This window comes from Pinus tabuliformis, chromosome 1_1 (genome assembly GCF_031772625.1).
Source record: "Pinus tabuliformis cultivar Carrire ecotype Pingquan chromosome 1_1, CPIR1, whole genome shotgun sequence".
Taxonomy (NCBI): domain Eukaryota; kingdom Viridiplantae; phylum Streptophyta; class Pinopsida; order Pinales; family Pinaceae; genus Pinus; species Pinus tabuliformis.
The window spans coordinates 344,021,507-344,043,675 of NC_142297.1; the positions used below are offsets into that span (position 1 = coordinate 344,021,507).

The 22,169-nt window shown below is 38.1% G+C and overlaps 1 protein-coding gene across 1 annotated transcript; it reads right to left on the reverse strand.

Moving 5' to 3' along the window:
* Positions 1–11,988: 11,988 nt before the first annotated feature.
* On the reverse strand, positions 11,989–13,235 carry LOC149212992 (putative galacturonosyltransferase 5). Its single transcript, XM_089390693.1, has 3 exons — positions 12,659–13,235; positions 12,439–12,515; positions 11,989–12,314 (listed from the first exon to the last, which is right to left on the reverse strand). The coding sequence occupies exons 1-3, from the start codon at positions 12,728–12,730 to the stop codon at positions 12,110–12,112; spliced, it is 354 nt and encodes a 117-aa protein (XP_089246819.1). The 5' UTR covers positions 12,731–13,235; the 3' UTR covers positions 11,989–12,109.
* Between the last annotated feature and the right edge of the window lie 8,934 nt (positions 13,236–22,169).

The following is a 22,169-nucleotide window of genomic DNA, read 5'->3' on the forward strand; positions in this document are numbered from 1 at the left end:
TGTTGGAATCCTCTCCAGGTTTATGCAAAAGCCTTGTGAGGGACATTGGTCTGCTGCAAAAAGAGTTCTAAGGTACTTGAAGGGAACTCAAGACCTTGGAATCAAGTATACATAGGTGGACGACTTCAACTTGATTGGATACTCTGATTCAGACTTCGATGGAGACAAAGAAACTGGGGTATCTACTTCAGGATATGCTATGAGTCTTGGATCAGGAGCTGTCTCCTGGAGATCACGCAAACAATCAGTACCAGCGGATTCCACAACAGAAGCAGAATACGTGGCAGCAGCTGAAGCAACGAAAGAAATTGTGTGGCTCAGGAAAATTCTTGAAGATTTGCAAGTAAAACAAATACAATCTACTCCACTCATGATTGATAACACATCTGCAATAAAGTTGGCCAAAAATCCAAAGTTCCATGATCGTACTAAGCACATCAATACTAAATATCATCTGATCTGACATCATGTTGAGGCCAAAACAATCCATCTCCGTCATTGTTCCACAAACGAACAAATTGCAGACATCTTCACCAAAGCGCTTGGAAGAGAAAAGCTTGAAAGATTCAGAACGATGCTTGGACTCACCAACATCCCTTCAGATTAAGGGGGGGAATGTTGACACCTAATCCGAAACGGATGAGGTGAAGCCGAACAGTCATCTAGAAGATGAACTGATCCGTTTCTTTTGTATATAAATAATTGTTATCTAATGTGAAATATCAAGTTGTCTTGCGTTCATCAATAGCTGGAGTTACCCAGGCCTGACAGTTTTCACCCACATTGGGTTTCCACCTTATATCATGGTGTTCATGTGTGTGGCTTTTGTGTGATGATCTGTTCTGTTATACTGCATCTTTTTACTCTTAATATGGTGAATAATATCCTGATGCACTTAACTGGAGATAAACTAACTGAATTATAAGATTTCTGGTTATACGCTGTTTTCTTTAGACACAGTAGCGTGTACACGCTGGTTCACTTAACTGAAGTAGCGTATATGTTTCTGAGCATTGAAAAAGTTTTATTGATTTGATAATACTGATTCACCCCCCCTCTCAGTGTTATTGCCAACAATTGGTATCGGAGCCAGGTTCTTCAGAGAAGCTTGATCGCTTGAAGGTAGATCGTTCATCATGAGAAACTACAAGAAAGAAGCATCAATCAGGCCACCGGTTTTTGATGGGACAAACTTCAATTATTGGAAGGTAAGAGTTACTGCCTATCTTCAATCTCTTGGTACAGAAGTTTGGGACATCGTAGAGACAGGCTACACTTTTCCTTCAGCTACTCCTACAGATGCAGCCGAGAAAAAGAAATATGAAACAAATGTGAAAGCAGTCAATACTCTGTTGGGATGTATATCTCAATCGGAATTCATGAAGGTAATGCACTATAAATCTGCAAAAGAAATATGGGACAAAATTGTCACGAGCTATGAAGGAGACGAACAGGTAAAGCGTGCTAAACTTCAAACTCTCAGGATTAAGTATGAGACTCTCAGAATGTATAATGATGAAAGTGTGGCTAACTATTTCCTTAGGGTAGATGAGATTGTCAATTGCATGAAAAACTTGGGTGAAGAAATAAAAGAGGCTATTGTGGTTGAAAAGGTTCTAAGATCCTTGTCCCCCAAGTTTGAATCTAAAGTGTCTGCCATAGAAGAAAAGGAAAATCTGCAAATTCTTACTATGTCTCAGCTTCACGGAATTCTAACCGCTTATGAAATGAGAAAGGGAGGTTCATCAGACAGAAGAGAAGCTGCCTTCAAGGCTTCAGGCAAAGAAGATTATTATGAAGCAAGTCACGTGCCAGAAGATGAAGAAGAGGAATCAAATTTTGTCAGAAATCTTCAAAGGGGCTCTGGAAGGTTCATAGGTAAGTTACCTTTTAAATGCTTTGCTTGTGGAAGAGTAGGTCATTATGCTGCCAGATGTCCTCACAAAGATAAGAATGACAAGCGAAAGGAACCTGTTAAATGGAACAAGAAACAAAATGAAAAGAAGAAAAGATATTACACACATGAAGATAGTGATGGTCTTTCAAATAGTGACGAAGATGAACAAGGTAATATATATAAACTTTTAATGGCTTTTGAAGATGATGACTACATGGATGTTATAGATGTAGAAGGCTTTTGTGAAGAAATGAAAGATCTCAAGGTTTGCTTAGAAGAGAAGAGTGCTATTATTGATTCTCTACAATGTCAACTAGCAGAAAAGGAAAAACATCTTGAAAAATTGGAATGTGAGATTGTTTGTCTTAGAAAGGAGATTGAGAAAACAAAAGCGATTAATCTTAAATTTGTTAAAGGATCTGAAACCTTGGATGAGATTATCAATGTGCAACGATCTCCTCTGATCAAGACAGGTCTTGGATATAATGGAGAAACATCTCAAGCCTCTACCTCTAAAAGTTATCTTGATGCAGCAAGGAGGAGTGAGCAAAGGCCAAATAAAAGCCATCAGGTGAATCAGGGACAGTTTACCTCAAGAACAAATAAAGACCATCAAGAAAGTCGGGGACAAATCGCCTTAAGGACAAACAGAAGCTACAATCAGCCACAGGTAAAATCTTCCCAATTTGCTCCAAGAATGAATAGAAGCTACAATCGGTTGGATGATAGATCTGATTATCACAGAAGTTTCTTTAATGGCCAATGCTTTTCTTGCCATAACTTCGGTCACAAAGCAACTCAATGTGTTGCCTACAAGACAATCGTGACTAGAGAAGCTCAAAAGCAAGGGAGAATGACTGGAACCATGAAAAGGACTTATAACAACTTTTCGGTTCTTGAAAATGAAGTTGAATGCTCTATTTGTAATAACTTTGGTCATGAAGACTCTGAATGCAGGAGCAGGTTCCGGAAGATAATTCAGAAGGAGCAAACCTCAAATGTCAGAACATGGAGAATAAAGGAACCACAACTAGAAAGATGTGGGATAGCCTTTTATGCAGAAGGTCAAGAAAGTCTATGGTACATTGACAGCGGATGTTCGAAGCATATGACAGGGGACAAAGAAAAGCTTGAGTCATATACCGCATTAGAAAAGGGGAAGAAAGTTTCTTTTGGAAACGATATCTCTGCAGCCATAAAAGGAAACGGTGTTGCTCCATTGAAAGAGAAGGTCAAAGCGGGAAATGTTTTGTATGTTGATGGATTGAAGCATAATCTTCTGAGTGTCAGTCAAATGTGCGATCAAGGAACTAAGGTAATATTTAGATCAAATGGATGTTGTGTTCGTGATCTTGATACAGGTAAAACAGTGATCAAAGGAAGAAGGACTCCAAATAATCTATACATATTTGAAGAAAGACCACAACAATGCTATTTGAGCAAGGATGATGAACACTGGCTATGGCATAGGAGGTTGGGGCATCTAAGCTTTTCACAAATAAGGAAAGCATGCAAATATCAGGCAGTTCGCGGTCTTCCAGATATCAAAATTCCAGACAACACTATATGCAAATCTTGTCAGTTTGGAAAGCAAACCAGAACTAACTTTCCAGAGAAGGAAGGATCAGCCAGCATACCTCTTGAGCTAGTCCATACAGATGTATGTGGTCCATTTAGTAAAAGGACACCTCGAGGAGAAGAATATTTGATATTATTCATTGACGATTTCTCCAGGTTTGTCTGGTTAGGGCTTATGAAGCACAAAGATGAAGCATTCGAAAAATTCAAATCCTTCAAAGCCATGGTAGAAAATGAATCAGGACACAAAATTAAGTTCCTCAGATCTGACAGAGGTGGGGAGTTTACCTCAAATGAATTCTTCGATTTCTGTGAAGAACATGGGATAAGAAGAGAATTCTCTACAGCTAGAACTCCTCAGCAAAATGGAGTTGTGGAAAGAATGAACAGAATAATCCAACAAATGGCTCATGCTATGCTTGATGAGTCAGGTACTCCCGCAACTTTCTGGGGTGAAGCTGCACATGACGCGGTTATTATTCTCAACAAAACAAATGTCCGAGTAAATAGCACTCAAACTCCTCATTAGCTCTGGTGTGGTAAGACTCCTTCGGTGAACCACTTCAAAATCTTTGGGAGCAAATGTTATATTAAGAATACTGATGAGCAACTTGGCAAACTTGAACCAAGAGCAGATGAAGGCATTCTTCTTGGTTATTCTCCACATAGCAAAGCATACAAAAGCTACAATAAAAGACTTGGCAGAATTGTTGACAACATTGATGTAGTGGTTGATGAGAAAGGATATATTCCTAGGCAAGTTCAGCATGAAGACATTGAAGAAGATGAAGGCTATTCTCAAAGGCAGAATGATGAAGAAGAAGAACCTCAAGAAGAACCAGAGGAGCAGACAAGAATAGAAGAGAAGACTCCATCCAGATATGTTCAAAAGAATCATCCAGAATCTCAGATTGTGGGGCAGAAAGAAGCAGGAATACAAACAAGAAGAAGAATTGCAGAAGCTTCAAGCTATCTGGCATTACTCTCTTCCACTGAACCACAAAATGTGAAAGAGGCATGCAAGGATGAATGCTGGGTCAAAGCAATGGATGAAGAACTTGAGTAGATCGAAAAGAACAATACTTGGGAATTGGTTCCTAGACCAAAAGATAAAAATGTTATAGGGACTAAATGGGTCTTCAAAAATAAATTGAATGAAAATGGAGAAGTAATTAGAAACAAGGCCAGACTTGTTTGTAAAGGGTATGCACAACAAGAAGGAATAGATTTTGAAGAGACCTTTGCTCCTGTTGCAAGACTTGAGGCCATCCGAATGTTCCTTTCTCTCTCAAGCTTTTAAAACTTCAAGGTATTCCAAATGGACGTAAAATTAGCCTTTCTGAATGGAGACTTAGAAGAAGAAGTATATATTGAGCAGCCAGATGGTTTCATTCTTGGGAATGATCCAAACCTTGTATGCAGATTGAAAAAGGCTCTCTATGGCCTCAAACAAGCTCCAAGGGCTTGGTACTATCGATTGGACAAATATCTTCACCAACAAGGTTTTTCAAAAGGATCAGCAGATAGCAATCTCTATATGAAAGTTGAAAATAACAAATTGCTAATACTTGTTGTGTATGTAGATGATATTATTTTTGGCAGCAATGAAGAGGCTATGAGTCAGAACTTTGCCTTGGTTATGCAGAAAGAATTTGAAATGTCATTGCTTGGAGAATTGACATACTTTCTTGGATTGCAAATCCAACAAAATGAAGGAGGTATTTTCTTGCCTCAAACCAAGTACGTCAAGTAGGTCTTGAAGAAGTATGGCATGGAAGATTCAAAGCCAGTATGTACACCCATGGTTACAGGATGCAGCCTCAGTGCAAATGATGAATCAGCAGCAGTTCATCAACCAAGTTATAGATCCATGATTGGGAGTTTGCTTTATTTGACAGGTACCTGACCAGATATTATGCATGCAGTAGGAATTGTTGGAAGATTTCACGCCAACCCAAAAGAAACTCATCTTCAGGGAGTCAAAAGAATCTTCAAGTATCTTCAAGGGACCCAAAACTATGGCTTATGGTATCCTAGAGATACATATCTCACTCTTCATGCTTACACAGATGCAGATTGGGCCGGAAGTGTGGATGATAGGAAAAGCACAAGTGGTGGGGCTTTCTTCATGGGTTCCAGATTAGTATCTTGGTTCAGCAAGAAACAGAGTTTGATTGCCTTATCTACAGCTGAAGCAGAATATGTGGCAATGGAATCTTGTTTTACACAACTTCTTTGGATGATGCAGACCTTGCAGGATTTTCAAATCACTTGCACTCCACCAGTCTCTATCTTATGTGATAATACAAGTGCAATCAGCATTTCAAAGAATCTAGTCATGCACTCAAAGACCAAGCACATACCAATCAAGTACCATTTTCTTCAGGAACAAGTGCTTGAGCAGAAGGTCAAGTTGGAGTATGTTCCTTCTAAGGAACAAGTTGCTGATATTCTCACAAAACCAATGCCCAGGGAAACTTTTGAGTATCTCAGACAAAAGCTGGGAGTAATTGATGCTTCATCCTGCTGTTGAAGAGAAAATTTGATATACGTGAGTTGCGTAAGGGATATCCGCGTATATACGTTGATTTATGCAGGGAAAGTCGCGTGTATGGTGTACGCGTATTGCAGAAATTATATCCGCGTACATACGTTGTTTTATGCAGAAGAAGTCGCGTATATGGAGTTCTGAACAGTAAGGGCAGACTCTGGTTGGAGAAGGTCTGAGATGGGTATGCCAGAATTCTTCAGGCACAGTTTCAGGGGGTGCAGCAGGCACAGGTTCAGGGGGAGCAGCTTAAAGTCTCATAAAGCATTGTTGGCATTTAGACACTTTTTTTTGGGTTCTAGTTCTCAACTGTTGTTGGTTTCAGGAGAAGGAGCACAAAAGGAAATCTTGGTTGCTGATCTAAAAGATGTTTATCAGATGCTGCTGGTGGCTTTCATAAGTCTTGGTCTAGATTTGTTGTCTCTATGTCATGTATCTCTTTTATCTCTTTTATGGTGTCAAGGTCATGTAACGGCCTATGTTGGTTTCCCCCACTATGCCTGGGATGAATGATGTAATATAATTGGTTGTTATCTGTAAATTTCTGATGTATCCCCTCTTGGTTGGGAGTATGGATGTATGTATTGAGTCCTTTGATGATAGGAAGGTCCCTTATGGTGTATAAGTCTTGGTTCTTTTAAAGAACATCTTTTGCAAATATTGCCTACAGTTAGGGGGAGCATGTTTCAGCACAACCAAGCAGCCATCAACATGTACTCAGGGGGAGCACAACCCTTTGCCCTTGATGACAAAGGGGGAGAATGATTCTAAGGATCTTGGGGTTGCCATCAAGTCCAAAGGGGGAGATTGTTGGCATTTTGGCACAGGTGTGGCGCTATGGTACAGGTGTTGTCCTTGATGGCAACTCTCTTTGATGACAGATCTCAGTTCAGACTACAGAATGAAGAGAAATCTCATATACGCAGGTTAATTAAGTCCAAGTTGCGTATACACGCTGGTGCTCTATATACTAAGTCGCGTATACGCAGGTGAGCTATATACGAAGTCGCGTATACACGCAGTTTCATGAACAGAAAAGGGCGTGCATGTCGAGAAGCTTACTTTTGGTCCATGGTAGTTAGTCCTCGGTACTTGAGCCTATGTTTTGGACCAAGGTATCTCGATAGACGTGTTGATCCCTAGTTTTGAGGTTGATGGTTTTGAATTTCTATGGTTTTGGCCTTTGGTATTGAGCAAGGCCTAAGGCTATATAAGGAGAAGAAGGTCATTAGGCAAAGACAATCTTGAAAAGGTTTGAATATCTGAAAAAAGAAAGAGATCTGGTATGCTGGTTCTGGGTTGCTTGATCTAAGCTAAGGAGAGATCACATCGGTGGATGGAAGACTAGATCTAAGGACAGATCGGGATCTAATGGTTGAAATGCACTATTATGATATGGTTGATTATTCGTATTTCTAGATCTGCATACTGACGCAATGTTATGTTCTGGGTCTAACTGATGTCTGGTACTGCTGCAAATTGATAGAATTTATTTTTAGATCTGTACACAGGTTGTCTTCGGAAAAAGCGCGTGTATACGCGGGTTGCCCTCATTGAAGTAGCGTATATCTTTTGAAGCTTGATTTTGGGTTTGCAGTTGGGTCTGACTGTTATTGCAGAGTTCTGTAGTCTGCTCTGTGTTCTAGTGACTGGTGTTGACAGGGTTTCAGTGGTTCAGTGATTCAAAGATTGATGATGCTAGTAATGGTTGTTTTAATGCTTCAATGATTTGTGAATGAATCATGGTCTTCATATTGTAATGTTGTGCTTCAGGAGTATCCAGTCTGAAAATTGATGAAAAGTGATACCTGAAGGAAAGAAGATTGTAGGCCAGCACCTATGTACTAGTATCTTAGCTAGTACAAGAGCAAAGGGGGTTGGAGCTCCCTTCCAAGGAAGTTTGGAGAACGAGAGAAGGTTGAAGCCTTCTGCAGGTTGTAGCCTGTGTAGTGGTATAAGGCTGCACCAGTACAAAAGATTGTAAACTGAAGTTCTTATTAAAGAAAGATAGAGACGACTTGCAGCAAGTGGTTTTCACCCACATTGGGTTTCCACCTTATATCATGGTGTTCATGTGTGTGGCTTTTGTGTGATGATCTGTTCTGTTATACTGCATCTGTTTACTCTTAATATGGTGAATAATATCCTGATGCACTTAACTGAAGATAAACTAACTGAATTATAAGATTTCTGGTTATACGCTGTTTTCTTTAGACAGAGTAGCGTGTACACGCTGGTTCACTTAACTGAAGTAGCGTATATGTTTCTGAGCATTGAAAAAGTTTTATTGATCTGATAATACTGATTCACCCCCCCTATCAGTATTATTTCCAACAAAGGCTTCCTCTGCAATAGGTTATTCTCCAATAATTAATTCCTACAAGCTCAAACTATATCAACCTTCCTATCTAGACAAATATAATCCTATATCTAATTCAATGGACAACATTTTAGATTTGTAGCCCCCATTCGATAATGATACCTTCTTAAGGTGTGCCAAAAATCTACTCAACATGACATTATAACTATTTACATCATGGGCAATATGGATAAGCTCCCAACCAAAGATAAATGTGTTGTACCTTTTTCCCATAAGCATTTACATACCGTTTTTAGTGGAGAGAAGATCCTTTGGATAGTGGGATACAATATTTAGTTCTTGTGAGGGCATCCAAAAATCACCCTTGGACAATTGACTGCTAGCATCTTTACAACAGTTTTTTCTCACTGACTTGATACTTGTCTCAGGGGAGTTTTCCTTGAGGGTCTTTTGCCCAACACTTTGCCTTAAGGTAAAATTGTGTATACATTGTTGTATGTAATCTTGATCTTCCATATTATCAATACAAGAAGATACAGATCCACCAGTTGAATATGCAATAAGTGCAAAATCGGATAACTCAAACTGTTCACACTTTGTGTTTTCATCGAAGTTGGCTGATGTTGCATGTTCTTCATCAGAATTTGTCCATATTTGTCCATATTGTTGTATTTTGTTTTTCTACAGTACAAATTTCATCCACACTGCCCCTTGAATGTGATTTCTCCTCATTCATTTCTTCAACCTTATCTTGATTATACATCATACTGGACAATCATCATTCTAGTACAAAACAACCTCTGGATATTATTGGTGAATAATTGTAGTTAATGGGTTCTCATGTAATAATTCCCAATATCAATGGAACAACATATAATTTGAATCACTCAAGTAATGAATCTCAATTTAACAACATTTTAATATAATTACATTCTACCATAAATACACATCAATAATACTTTGCCTTGTAGATTTCAGCACCCATGTATTCGATGGATTTATGGGAATGAAGGGAAATTGGAAAGCAAATGATCTCCTACAGTTATGTATGGCCTTGTCTAGTACCTATGGCCTCTTAGACAACCACGATTGAGCTCAAACTCACCCCAGCAAACGAAATAATGCTCAGGGGAGAGGGAAACGACTCTAGTAAGTAGAAATCCACCCAAGAACGCTTAAGAACACTCCAGGTAAGGAGAGAGAAATTCTTAACAGTCATACATAAACCAAATTAGCAACTCCTTGAGGAAATGAAACAGCTCCAGAACCATGGCAATTGATCTCTAACTCAACAAGAAAGTGGATTATGAGTAACTCAGAGCTGATGCGTTATATAGAGCATCAATCAATCAAGAGTTTCTGAATGAGGCTAATAGAAATTCAATGGAGAGTTATTTATTTCAGCCATGAGCACAAAGACAGGGAGCACATATAATATAACTAAGGAGTATGAATGATGATAACTCATACACCATAAGTTTATTATATCTTAGGAACATATAATAGATGAGAGCCTAGCACATTGCCTTCATTGTCAAAAGAGAGATGTCCATGTGCAAATTAACCCTCGCTCCATGTGAGACTATTGCATCATAGCTGCTATGGGAAAATGAAGGAATTGGTCATGGCAGTTAAACACTGAATTGAGCTAGTTTCAGTGTTGTCCAATTAGGGCTATTGCATCTTGTCACAGGTAAAGATTGCAAGACAGTTCAACATTACAAAGGGAACAATCCAGGCATAGTCACTCTTTGTTTAGTTAAGTCAAAGCTCATGGAGAATTAGCCTATATTCGACCTCCTTTGGGCAGCAACCAAGAAAGTGAAAAAGCTCGAAGTTTGTAATCCAACGGGAGAAGAAAAACTGAGGATAAGAAGAAGTCTACAACACTTGAAGAAACCGAAATATGTGACTAAGCCGAATCTCAATCTAAAGCTATCTATTTGCAACAACATCTGAATATCTGTGGTAAAGAGTCAAGGGTTTGCTGTAGTAGCCAAAGATCAGTAATAGAAGGCAAAGAGTCTGTAATTGGAAGTCATTGTATTATAATAAGAGACTAAACCTACAATAAGGACAGAAATTGAGAAGCTGCTTCTGACTTTGACTAGGCAGAGACTCAACTATTGACCTTGACATAAAGAGGAGGGCTGACTTGGAGGGACTCTTTGGTCTTGTGTTGGATATCTCATTTTGAAGAAATTCAATAAGAGGAGGATTGTTGGGTTTTCCCCTATTGAGAGGTTTTTCCCTACCTTGAAAGCCTAAATCTTTGTGTCTCCTACTTCTTTGTGTTCTTAGAAGAACAATTTGTGTAATTACTTGATGAAAGAGAAATATTAACTAACAAAGAAAAGAATACTTATATAGGAGTTTACTTCCGACTATCAAGGAATACAATGAGGACATAAAATTTGTAAAACTTAAACTTGGCTAGGCCACTGCACCTCCAAAAACCTGACTCATTAAGCCATAAACTAGAAACCTTCTGTGGAACTCCAAAAACAAATGAATTAGAATGAATTATCAACCAAAATCAAGGGCCTTTACACTTTACATTTGACAATCTATTGCAGTGTGAATATTGAGGTCACAACTATTCATTTATATTGCACTTTTGTAAGAAAGGATGATCATATTTTATATATTTTATCTAGTAAGGCCCGCACTTCGTCATTGCCAGCTCTAACTAAGGTTTCATGTTCCCATTGTAATGAACAATAGCTGCATTGCAATCTGTGAACAGTCCACGCTAGGATTATATCCTAAACCCAGCACATGCCAAGACTTGTCCAAAGGATGAGTCAAGCCATAAAATGTTCAATCCAAGGGGTAGTGTTCCATACTTCCAAAACACTCTATCCTCATTCTGACATACAATAAAAGAAAAACTTAGAAATAGAACAAAGAAAAACCCATTAAGTTTTCTAGCTAATTACTTCAGATTTACTTCAAATAATTTAAAGTAAGCATCACAGGAATTAACATAAATAAACCACACTACACACTTACCGTGTTTTGCCACTTGTGATCAAATACATTCATCCCATATGCCCAACCACAAGCATGGAAAAATTAAGGTATTTTTCAAACCAGTGAAAGCTTTCTCCACAAGTTTCCACTGAACCATTAACCTTTCCATGAAGATCTATTGACCACAAGGGCGTCAAATCTTTCTGCACCACAATATCATCATCCAAGAAAAGGATCTTGTCCATTTTGGGATAAACTTGTGGAAGATAGAAACAAAGTTGATTTAGCATGGATAAATATTTTGGATTTATATATTTCAAATTGGAGGAATGTGCTGAGAGTGTTGTCGAGTGATCTGCCTTGAGATAATACTCTTTCATAGCTACAAATTCAAGTTGGCAAAGCACAGGGCTATAGGAGGAATTGATCCATTTAAAATCATCTACATTTTCTACATGTATCACAGCTTTCCCCGGGGGATTAAGTAAAAACCACATTTTCATGGCCCCAAAATTTAACTTGTCTGTGATGAGATGAAATACATGTTTCTCAGATTCCTGCAAACACATGTAAATCACCTACAATGATATCCAAATATTAAATGTAAAATTCAGAAAAACTGTTGGACTTCCAAACTTTAGAGTAATTTAAATTAATAACACTTCACCTTAGCATTCATGACAGTTGAATTCACAACCACAGATGCATAGTGATAAAGAGTCGGATTCTCCAACTTGTCCTTTTTAGGAAATTATCGCTTTTCAAGAGGAAGAAAGTAATAATCTATGGCCAATCACATGGAAAGACAGTGCAGGCCCTTGGGAACAAACTTTGTTGCCACTTGACTTAAAAATTTACTTTGCTTTTCCAAGGTCCTTACTTTCTCATCTGCAGACTGAAGCATTGCTTGCAACTTCTTTGTTACTGTCGCACAACCATAAAATTGTTCTCTAGCCTTGGATAGGACATGACCCATAGCCTTGATCTTCTCAGGTGCACTGAAACATTCATATCAATTACCGGTCATGAAAAAGAGAATGAAAAGCAGAAAGATTGACACACAGACTGCAAATTTAAAAGAAACAAAGGATATGAACACCAAATGCATATGGAAGAACTTACTACTCATGATTTAGAAGCAGCCAATGGGAAAATCCAGGGGGTAGTGTTCCAAGCTTCCACAACACTCTATCCTCATTCTGACATACAATAAAAGAAAAACTTAGAAATCGAACAAAGAAAAACCCATTAATTTTTCTAGCTAATTACTTCAGATTTACTTCAAATACTGTAAAGTAAGCATCACAGAAATTAACATAAATAGACCACAATACACACTTACCATGTTCTGCCACTTGTGATATATTCCAGTTATATCTTGTTTCTTCCATTCTTTGAGATCAAATACATTCATCCCATATGGCCAACCACAAGCATTAGGATCAAAGTGCCTGGCTATATGCGGATTGGAAAAATTAAGGTATTTGTCAAACCGGCGAAAGCTTTCTCCACAAGTTTCCACTTAACCATTAACCTTTCCATGAAGATCTACTCACCACAAGGGCGTCAAATCTTTTTGCACCACAATATCATCATCCCAGAAAAGGATCTTGTCTAGTTTGGGATAAACTTGTGGAAGATAAAAATGAAGATGATTTAGCATGGATAAATATTTGGATTTATATATTTCAAATTGTAGGAACTTGCTGAGAGTGTAGTCAAGTGATCTTCCTTGAAATAATACTCTTTCATAGCTGCAGATTCAAGTTCGCGAAGCACAGGGCAATAGGAGGAATTGCGCCATTTAAAATCATCAACATTTTCTACATGTGTTGCAGCTTTCCTTGGGGGAGTAAGAAAAAACTAAATTTTTGTGGCCCCAAAATTTAACTTGTCTGTGACGAGATAAAATACATGTTTTTGAGATTCCTGCAAACACAAGTAAATCACCTACAATGAGATCCAAATATTAAAAGTAAAATGCAGCAAAACTGTTGGACTTCCAAACTTTAGAGTATTTTAAATTCATAACACTTCACCTTAGCATTCATGACAGTTGAATTCACAACCACAGATGCAACCAATACATTGTCAGAAAATAATGCATAGTGATAAAGAGTTGGATCATCCAACTTGTCCTTTTTAGGAAATTTCACTTTTCAAGGCAAGCAAGTAATAATCCATGGTCAATCGCATGGACAGACAGTGCAGGCCCTTGGGAACAGTCTTTGCTGCCAGTTGACTTAAAAATGTACTTTGCTTTTTCAAGGTCCTTACTTGCTCGTCTGCAGACTGAAGCATGGCTCACAACTTCTTTGTTACTATCCCACAGTCATAAAATTGTTCTCTACCCTTGGATAGGACATGAACCATAGCCTTGATCTTCTTAGGTGCACTGAAACATTCATATCAATTATCGGCCATGAAAAAGAGAATGAGAAGCATAATGATTGACACACAGACTGCAACTTTAAAAGAAACAAAGGATATGAACACCAAATGCAAATGGAAGCACTTACTACTCTTGATTTAGAAGAAACCAATGCGAAAACTACTACCTTTGAGGTAGATCAGAATCTGCATTAGCCTCACCCAATGTACGCTGACATTCTTTAATACGAAGCATCAAGTCATGGTATAAATCAAGATTATTCCTAGCCAGGGAAATGCTTGAATACACCCTAGCCATGATCAGTTGGTTTCGCATCAATCTAACAAGGTATTCAGAATTCTCGTTCTCATTCTCTCGCCTCCAAATGCTGTATTTTCCTAGGACAATAGAATCTACCTCCTTGGAACTTTTGATTGTTGCCTTTTCAAGCTCAACTCATTTTTCTTCATCCTGTTGAATCATCTCTGTTGGCCTTTTCTCCCTCCTCTTTTGTCTCAATTATTGTAAGCATTAAACTACTATAAATTAAAGCATTCTATGGTAAAATCTAAGAAATATAAAAATTTTCTATTGGAGAAGTAACAATCAAAAAGGATTTTGGAAAATAATATAACAATTCCCTCTTCCATGAGAACAAAAAGTAGCAATCTAGTGCAGCAAAGAGTTTTACCCTCTGTGAAACTTTTGTTGGACTTTCTTCAAGCTGCAAATGGTCTGCATTACAACAACCATTGTCCTGGGAGTTTGAATAGACATTACCTTACAGTAGGCTACCAACATCATAGATCATCTAACCAAGGAAAATAAAAAATTATCATCAAGAGCATTCTCTTTGACGTCTCGATGTTCACTTCCTGTGTCATCCTCTTGAAACCTCGTAAGAAGTTCTTCATCATTGGAAGTTTTTTTCTGCACCTCGTCATTCATTTTAAACCCCTCAGGATTTTCCTTGCCTTCTTCATTGAAGATCACACCATATTGTTGCGAATATAACTTTTCTGAGCTGTCCCCAGAAGTCGTTTGCCTCTGCTTGATGTACACCATTAGAAATAGAGAAGCACCCCTGCCAATGTCAGTATTCACTTCTTGCTTAATACATCCCTACTCAACTACATAGATCATCATCACATAGGTTTCCTTACATGTTCAGTAGAGAAAATAACCAAAATCTTCACCAATCGTATCTCAGAGTTAGTAATATCCCTTTGGTTTACTTCGAAGGGCTTTTCTAATACACATGAGGAAGATAAGTCATTTCGTCCAACAATATTTAAGTTTAGAGTTCCCAAGTCCTCTGTGATAGCTGTTATGACATAAATCACCTACCCAGTAAATATAATTTATTTTCAATTCTTTGCTCAATAGGGGAGAAATGAAATTTAAGATATCCAAATGCAACAGGTTTCTTATACTTGCCTCCTTTGGGAAGAGAGAGTCAATTCTCTCTGTTAAACTTTGCTTTCTCCAGTCATCTGCTTGTTCCTGTGAACCCCACAGATAAATAGATAAGAGTGATTTTAAACATACGACAGAGCTCCAGTATCCTCAATAATTCCTCTCTATTTCAATCCACTCAGGTCGATTAAATTTCAGTTTAGGGATATTATTTATTTTATGGGATTAGACTAACGTAAGTGCAAGTGCATTGCCCAGACCCCAAAAAGAACAAAATGGCCATAGAAAAATAGAATTGGTTTTCAAGATGTGGAAAGAGAATACCATTCTAATAGATCCATCTCCTGAGAAGTTGTGCCCTGCTATTTTAAATGATAAAAAATGCATAAAAGGTCAGGTAGAAAGACTTGATGGAGAAGAATATCTATAAATATACTGAAACGCTAAAAAGGGGGTTGCTTTGCTATCATGCATATGCTAAGATCAAGATTTCATTAATCATCAATAATAAAATGGTGTGTATAATATCTATCATTTGTTTTGGCCAATGTGCTCTGAACACTGTGGGAACAGTGTGAAAATGATATGTATAGCAGAAAGTAGCTGGTGAACAAGATTGTCATTGTGAATGGGGTCTAGGTTGGGTGGATCAGAACGAGTTTTAACTTGACTGATGAGAAGTGGGTTTAGCTTTATGAATGGAAAGTGGTTCTGGCTTGGATAATGTGTTGATGGAAAGAATGATTATTACCCTTCCCACCCAAATTCAATTCCCACAAGATTCAATTCCCATGAGTAAGATGTTGAACTGAACTCTTAACAAATATATTTTTATAATACCCATCCAGCTTATGCAGAATCCAGCGCACACTTAGTACCATCCTCCTGTTGGAAATAATACTGAGAGGGGGGGGTGAATCAGTATTATCAGATCAATCAAACTTTTCAATTTCATACTCAGAAACATATACGCTACTTCAATTAAGTGAACCCGCGTGTACACGCTACTGTGTCTAATGAAACTCGCGTATATCCAGAGATCTTATAATTCAGTTAGCTTAATCTTCAGTAAATGCATCAGATCATTATTAAGCATATTAACAGTAAATAGGTGCAGAATAACAGAACAGAACATCACACAAGAGCCACACACATGAACACAAAGATATAAGGTGGAAACCCAATGTGGGTGAAAACCACCTGCTGCAAGTCATCTCAATCTTCTTCTTAATAAGAAAATCCTTTTACAATATTTGTACTGGTGCAGTCTTATACCAGTACGGGAGCTACAACCCCCTTTGCTCTTGTACTAGCCGATCCATTTACTAGTACGCAGGCTGCTACCTGCTACAATGCTCCAAAGATCTCCTTTAGCTTTTGTACTAGCTTAGATACTAGTACGTAGGTGCTTGCCTACAATCTTCTCACCTCCAGGTACCACGTTTCATCAATTTTCAGACTGGATACACTGAAGCACAACACATAATCTGTAAGGCCACTTTTCATCCAATTTTCATACTGGACCCATAACTATCATTGAAGCTCAAAACAATCATCAAACCCTGAATCACTGAAACCCTGTTAACAACAGTCACCAGAACACAGAGCAGACACAGAACTCTGTAATAACCATCAGATCCATCTGCAACTTCAAATATTAAGATTTACAATGTATACGCTACTTCGATGAATCAAACCCGCGTGTATACGCGCTTTTATCAAAGCCAACCCGCGTACAGATCTAAAAATAATTTCTCATAACTTGCAGCTGTACCAGACATCAGTCATACTCATAACACTTATAGAACAATACATGCGTCAGTATGTAGATCTAGAATAAGCATCATAAAGATAGTTCATTTCAAACCATTTGATCCCGATCTCTCCTTAGATCTAGTTCTCCATCAACAGGTGAGATCTCTCCTTAGCTCAGATCAAGCAATGCATCATCAACCCATAACCCTGCATACTGGATCTAATGCTTCATCAGATATTCAAGACATTTCAGATGCACTTTGCCTAATGATTTCCTTCTCCTTATATAGCCTTAGGCCTTGTTCAATACCAAGGGCCACAACCATAGAAATCCAATACCATCAACTTTAAAACTAGGGATCAACACGTCCGTCGAGACATAATGGTCCGAAATCATAGGCACAACTTCCAAGGACTAACCACCATGGACCAAAATGAGTTTTCCACATACACGCGCTTTTAATGAAGCCAACCTGCGTGTACACGCGACTTGGGCTTAACGAACCTGCGTGCATGAACTTTCTCTTCTTCTTATAGTCTGATCATCAATTCCTTGCTGCTGTCCTTCTACACTATGATTTCTCATCAGTGTGGTTTGCCATCAAGGACAACACTTATCTCATAATGCCAACAATCTCCCCCTTTGGACTTGATGGCAAAGCTAACTTGTCACACTTAGAACTATCATCTGATTCCTTTGAGCTATCCTCCATCAGTCACATCTGATATCTCTTCTGAAGATTCATAAGTGAGATATTCTTCTATGAGAGGGTTGCCATCAAGTACAACACATGCATCATAATGCCAACACATCCTCAGAATGAGAAGTTCCCAGCGAATTCACCGAGCAGTTGCCCAACGAATTTACCTGTCATATGCATTTCCCTTTATTAAAAAATGGAAAGAGCATCGTTATTTCTTGCTATTGGGATGAATGGTTTCATTATCTTTGGCAAGGGAAATTACCCTAGGGGCAGTTGGTAAAACCTTTGCTCTTGCATGAGAGAGGTACAAACTTTGAATCTTTCTCCTGGTAGGTATTGTACCGTGTTAATGCAGAGATGGAGTTCACAGCTTCACACAGATCAAATGAAAGGAAACCTATAAAGAAAACTCACAAAATGTTTGGAAAAATGCTAGAGGTGCTAAACTTTAGACAATAAGAGAGGAAAGTAAGTTTGATAACATCTGTGCCTTCAGATCCTGCGAAAAAGCTAAAAGGAAAATCAAATTCCAAAGTAGGTCCATGGGGTTTTGGTTCAATGGTTAACCGGGGGTGGTGAAGGAAAATCAAATTTCGAAGCAGGTTCATGGGGTCTTGGTTCAATGGTTAACTAGGAGTGATGATAATTCCCCGCCAAGGCTCAAATCACATAAATACATTGTTGAGTGGGTTATCAATGAAAGGGATCTTTCTAAAATAGTATAAGATGACTACACTTCATTGTAATGGAGATATTACTTGAATGTTGTAAGAAGTCTACACTTCATTGTAATACTACCATATTAAGAAAGGGCATGCTTGCCAATAAAGATAAATTAAATGCTGAACCACCCCAAAAAAAGAGACAGAAGCAACCTGATAAGGGAGGAGGGCAGGAAGAAGCTTACCAGCGAGGGAGGAGGGCAGGAAGAAGCTTTACCAGCGAGAGAGGAGGGCAGGAAGAAGCTTACCAGTTGCAGATGTAGATACGGAGTGACGAAACCTAGCTGCCAAAAAAACCAATGGCATGACCACAAAGATAACAAGGAAGCACACCACAGCTATTCAATGATGAAAACCCCGACCTCCCCATCCTCCATTTCTACCATGCTGGTAGCCTTGCCACCCTCCATTCCACACACCTCCTCCTTTCACAGGATCTTTAGCTCTCAACCTTAACACCACTTTTCTCCTTCTGCTCCTCCTAAACAGATATCGAGCAATGCAACCCTTACTCAATCATAATCCTCTACATCAAACCCATATCATGGTTAGCAGAAATATATGAAGTCAGCAACAACTAAAAAAACCCTTAGATCTCATATATACTTTAGAACATTTGACATGGTAAAAACCTAGATGAAAATGGGCATAGGGGCCGGAAGTAGACAGATTTTAGGGTCTCTATCTCTGTTAGCCTTTTTGGTTAAAAATCCAAAACATATAATTAAGGGAAACATGTCATTCTGATTCAGATGCCAACATAGATGTTATTATTAATGGGGATCCTCACCAGTCTGGTTGATTGTTCATACACTACGACATAGGAAGAAGAAGAACAGGTAGGCAGTGTTGGGTATATATGACACCCCTCAACTTACTAATTTAGCTGAGTAGAAACTGACTTGGCATGCCTTGCATTGAGGCATGTAAAGGTAAAGGGAATGCTAGGGGGTAATTTGATGCAAAGCAAGGGTGAATTATGCCTCACTGAATGCACATCATGAGACTGTGTTTAAGATTCGCGATTCTGAAGCTGCAAGAATACTAGAGTGTAAGTATCCTCTGCCCTTGGACATCAATCAAGAGGGTTTGAAAAATAGTGTTCGTGGTTTTCCATTGGGTAGATGCTTATTGAAGGTAAAGGATCAACCTTTGTGCGTCTCTGAGATTTTGATATCAAAGGAAAGGGGGTTCATGACAAATAAAGATCATTTCAAGAATCTTGAAATCTGAAACACAATGTTCTAAAATCTCATTTAAATAGGTATGACTTTTATTGATGTCTAAGCCAAATGCATCTCAACATTTCTTTTCATATCAACTCATTGAGGCAATCAGGACAAACATGTGGGTTTAGCCAAGAGCCATCACTTTTTATATGATTTTTACATCTTGGGTTTAAAAAACTTTTATATACTCTAATTAGTAATTACTAGTACCCATGCTCGGTACATGCTACACATTATTTTTCATAGCTGCCAAATTTGCATTCCATCAGTTAAAGCTAGGATAGAATTAGTCTTAGTCGTCGAAGTCTATTTTATTTGATGGATTCAAACTGAATTTAATTTATTATGGTTTTTCCTTTGCTTTAATTTACTCTGGTTTCAATAACCATCAAATCTTCCAAAGACAAAAATTCGATAATAGAACTGGAGTCAGATAGAGACTTACCATTGCGAGAAATGGATACAGTCGAAAGTTCTTTCTCAAGGCTTGGCAAGTCAACGGGCTCCATTTAATTTTTTTTCCTCTTCCCCATATTTATCAATGGCCTTTTCTGCAGCAACCTCAGAGGGGTTTTTGTTGCCTGTGCTAGGGAAAATGTATGATTTCGAAGGGGATGTCCAACAACCGAAGCTTTTTCATCAGTTACTCGAGTCCAAAATTTCTAGAATAGGTCTATCAATCTCTTTCACTGCCTTGGAGGACAAGGTGACAACCTATAGAGAGAGAGGGGCATTTTTTGGGTGACAGTGGAAAGGAAAAGCCATGTTTGAACCTTATGTGGGTTTGGGGTTCCATAGCGAAATCAAGGAGCCGCACAACTTCCAGTTAGGTGTCCCGTTCCCTGCACAAAACCTTAGCAATCCCCTACCTCTATCAAACTTAAAGGGAAAAATAGGATACTCGTAGCAAAACGTTGGTCTCCATCGTTGAAACCTCCTCCAAAATTAAAAAATTCATGGTTTGAACAAAATTGCGGAAACCTTCTCCAGAATTCAAAAATCCAGGGTATGAACAAAATTGCATCACCCATTGTTCTTCTTCCATTCTTGAAAGCTCCTCGAGAGTGCGCCTTGAGGGTTTGAACAAAAATGGCATCGCCCACCTCGAAATTTTATTTGGTGACTGGTACACGGGAGACAAAATGTCTTAAATAAAGTTATTAAATTGCCATGGTATGTTTTAACAAGCTCTTATAATATATATATATATATATATATATATATATATATATATATATATCTTCTAATGCCTCTCAATGTCTTCCATGGGGAATTTTGATTATGATAAATTTAATAAATAAAATGAAATTTTAAGATGAATTCATGTAGTAGTGATTCAATGGAATGGAATTATTTTTAAATTCTTTTCAAACTTTTTTTGCAGATATACTTTTTTTCTAGACAGTTTCACCTTTTTCAAAGGGGGAAGAGGCAATAGTCTCTTGTAGTAGTGATTCAATAAAATGGAATCATTCTTAAATTTTTGGAAACCTTTTTTCATGATGTTTTTAGACATTTACCCTTTTTCTAATAAGTTTCACCACTTTCAAAGGGGAAAGAGGTGACAGTGTCTTGTTGCTCTTTCACAAAAGGTGTCATGTCACTCCTTGTCAAAGGGACTAGAGTGACACGCTTCAAAATGTCACATTTTGCCATGGTTTGAGTCCATATTTTAAGCCAGTCAGGTGGAAGGGTGTCTAAGCTTGTTTAGGTGTACATTTAAAAATGAACATTTCACTGTCATTCTCATCTTCAAATAAAAGCTCATGGAAGAGCTCAGTCTTCTCTTTTTATCAATCTGATAAATAGTTTATATATGGAAGAGGGTATATCTTGGCTACAAACATGGGCTATAAAGCTTGGGGTAGCATGGGACAACAATAGAAAGGTCTGTTGAAAAATGTAGATCCTCCCAATCTCCCCCCGAGAATAGGCCTCGATGCAAAATGGCTACGTGAATCTTCAAAGGAAATTTAGGACGAATACTGTGCTCGCAAGCTGAAGTTTCATGAACAAGAGATGGGAAAGGATATTGTTGGGATGTTTAAGAACAATTTAAAGCAAGATACGCAAGCTCAGAAACCCAAAGGAGAAACCCAAGATAAACATATGAGCTCTAACCCTCGTCCTGAGTCATCCAATGCTACTTCTTCACAAAACGTCTATTATTGGTGTTGGTGGATAAAGAAAAAAAGGAGAGGGATGCTAATGATAGGGAAGGGAGAGTGGAGATGAGATAGATGAGATCGACATTTCCCCTAGACAACACCATTTCCCCTATCCCCCAAAGTCTATTTTCTCTTCTTAATGAAAGACATATTACATTAAATATATAAATAATTATAAGCCATGCATTTTGATGCCCTTGTACGTTCTTTTTTATTAATGAAAAATCTTTGACTTACAAAGAAAAATAACACACTCTACTCAAACACAATGCAATAAGCAAGCCCCCATCGATGTTATGCACTACCTTAAATGGGTTTAATAGCCTTGGATGGCTCTAACAATCATAATTGAATGAATATGATGTTAACTCATTTAACCAACAAAACATGCCTTCGACAATGGTAACTAGACTTACACTCCATTTACTGCATTAAACAATCAAGTGAGGCTTTAATAATTGTAACCAAACATACAAGTCGTTGAACAA

Bases quoted from the DNA above. Each gene is read 5' to 3' on its own strand.
- LOC149212992 (XM_089390693.1), bottom strand. From the start codon at position 12,730: ATGAATGTATTTGATCTCAAAGAATGGAAGAAACAAGATATAACTGGA. The intron at 12,516-12,658 runs GTAAGTGTGTAT...ATTGTATGTCAG, and splicing joins ATCACAAGTGGCAGAACATG to AATGAGGATAGAGTGTTGTG. The intron at 12,315-12,438 runs GTAAGTTCTTCC...TGAATGTTTCAG, and splicing joins CTGCTTCTAAATCATGAGTA to TGCACCTGAGAAGATCAAGG.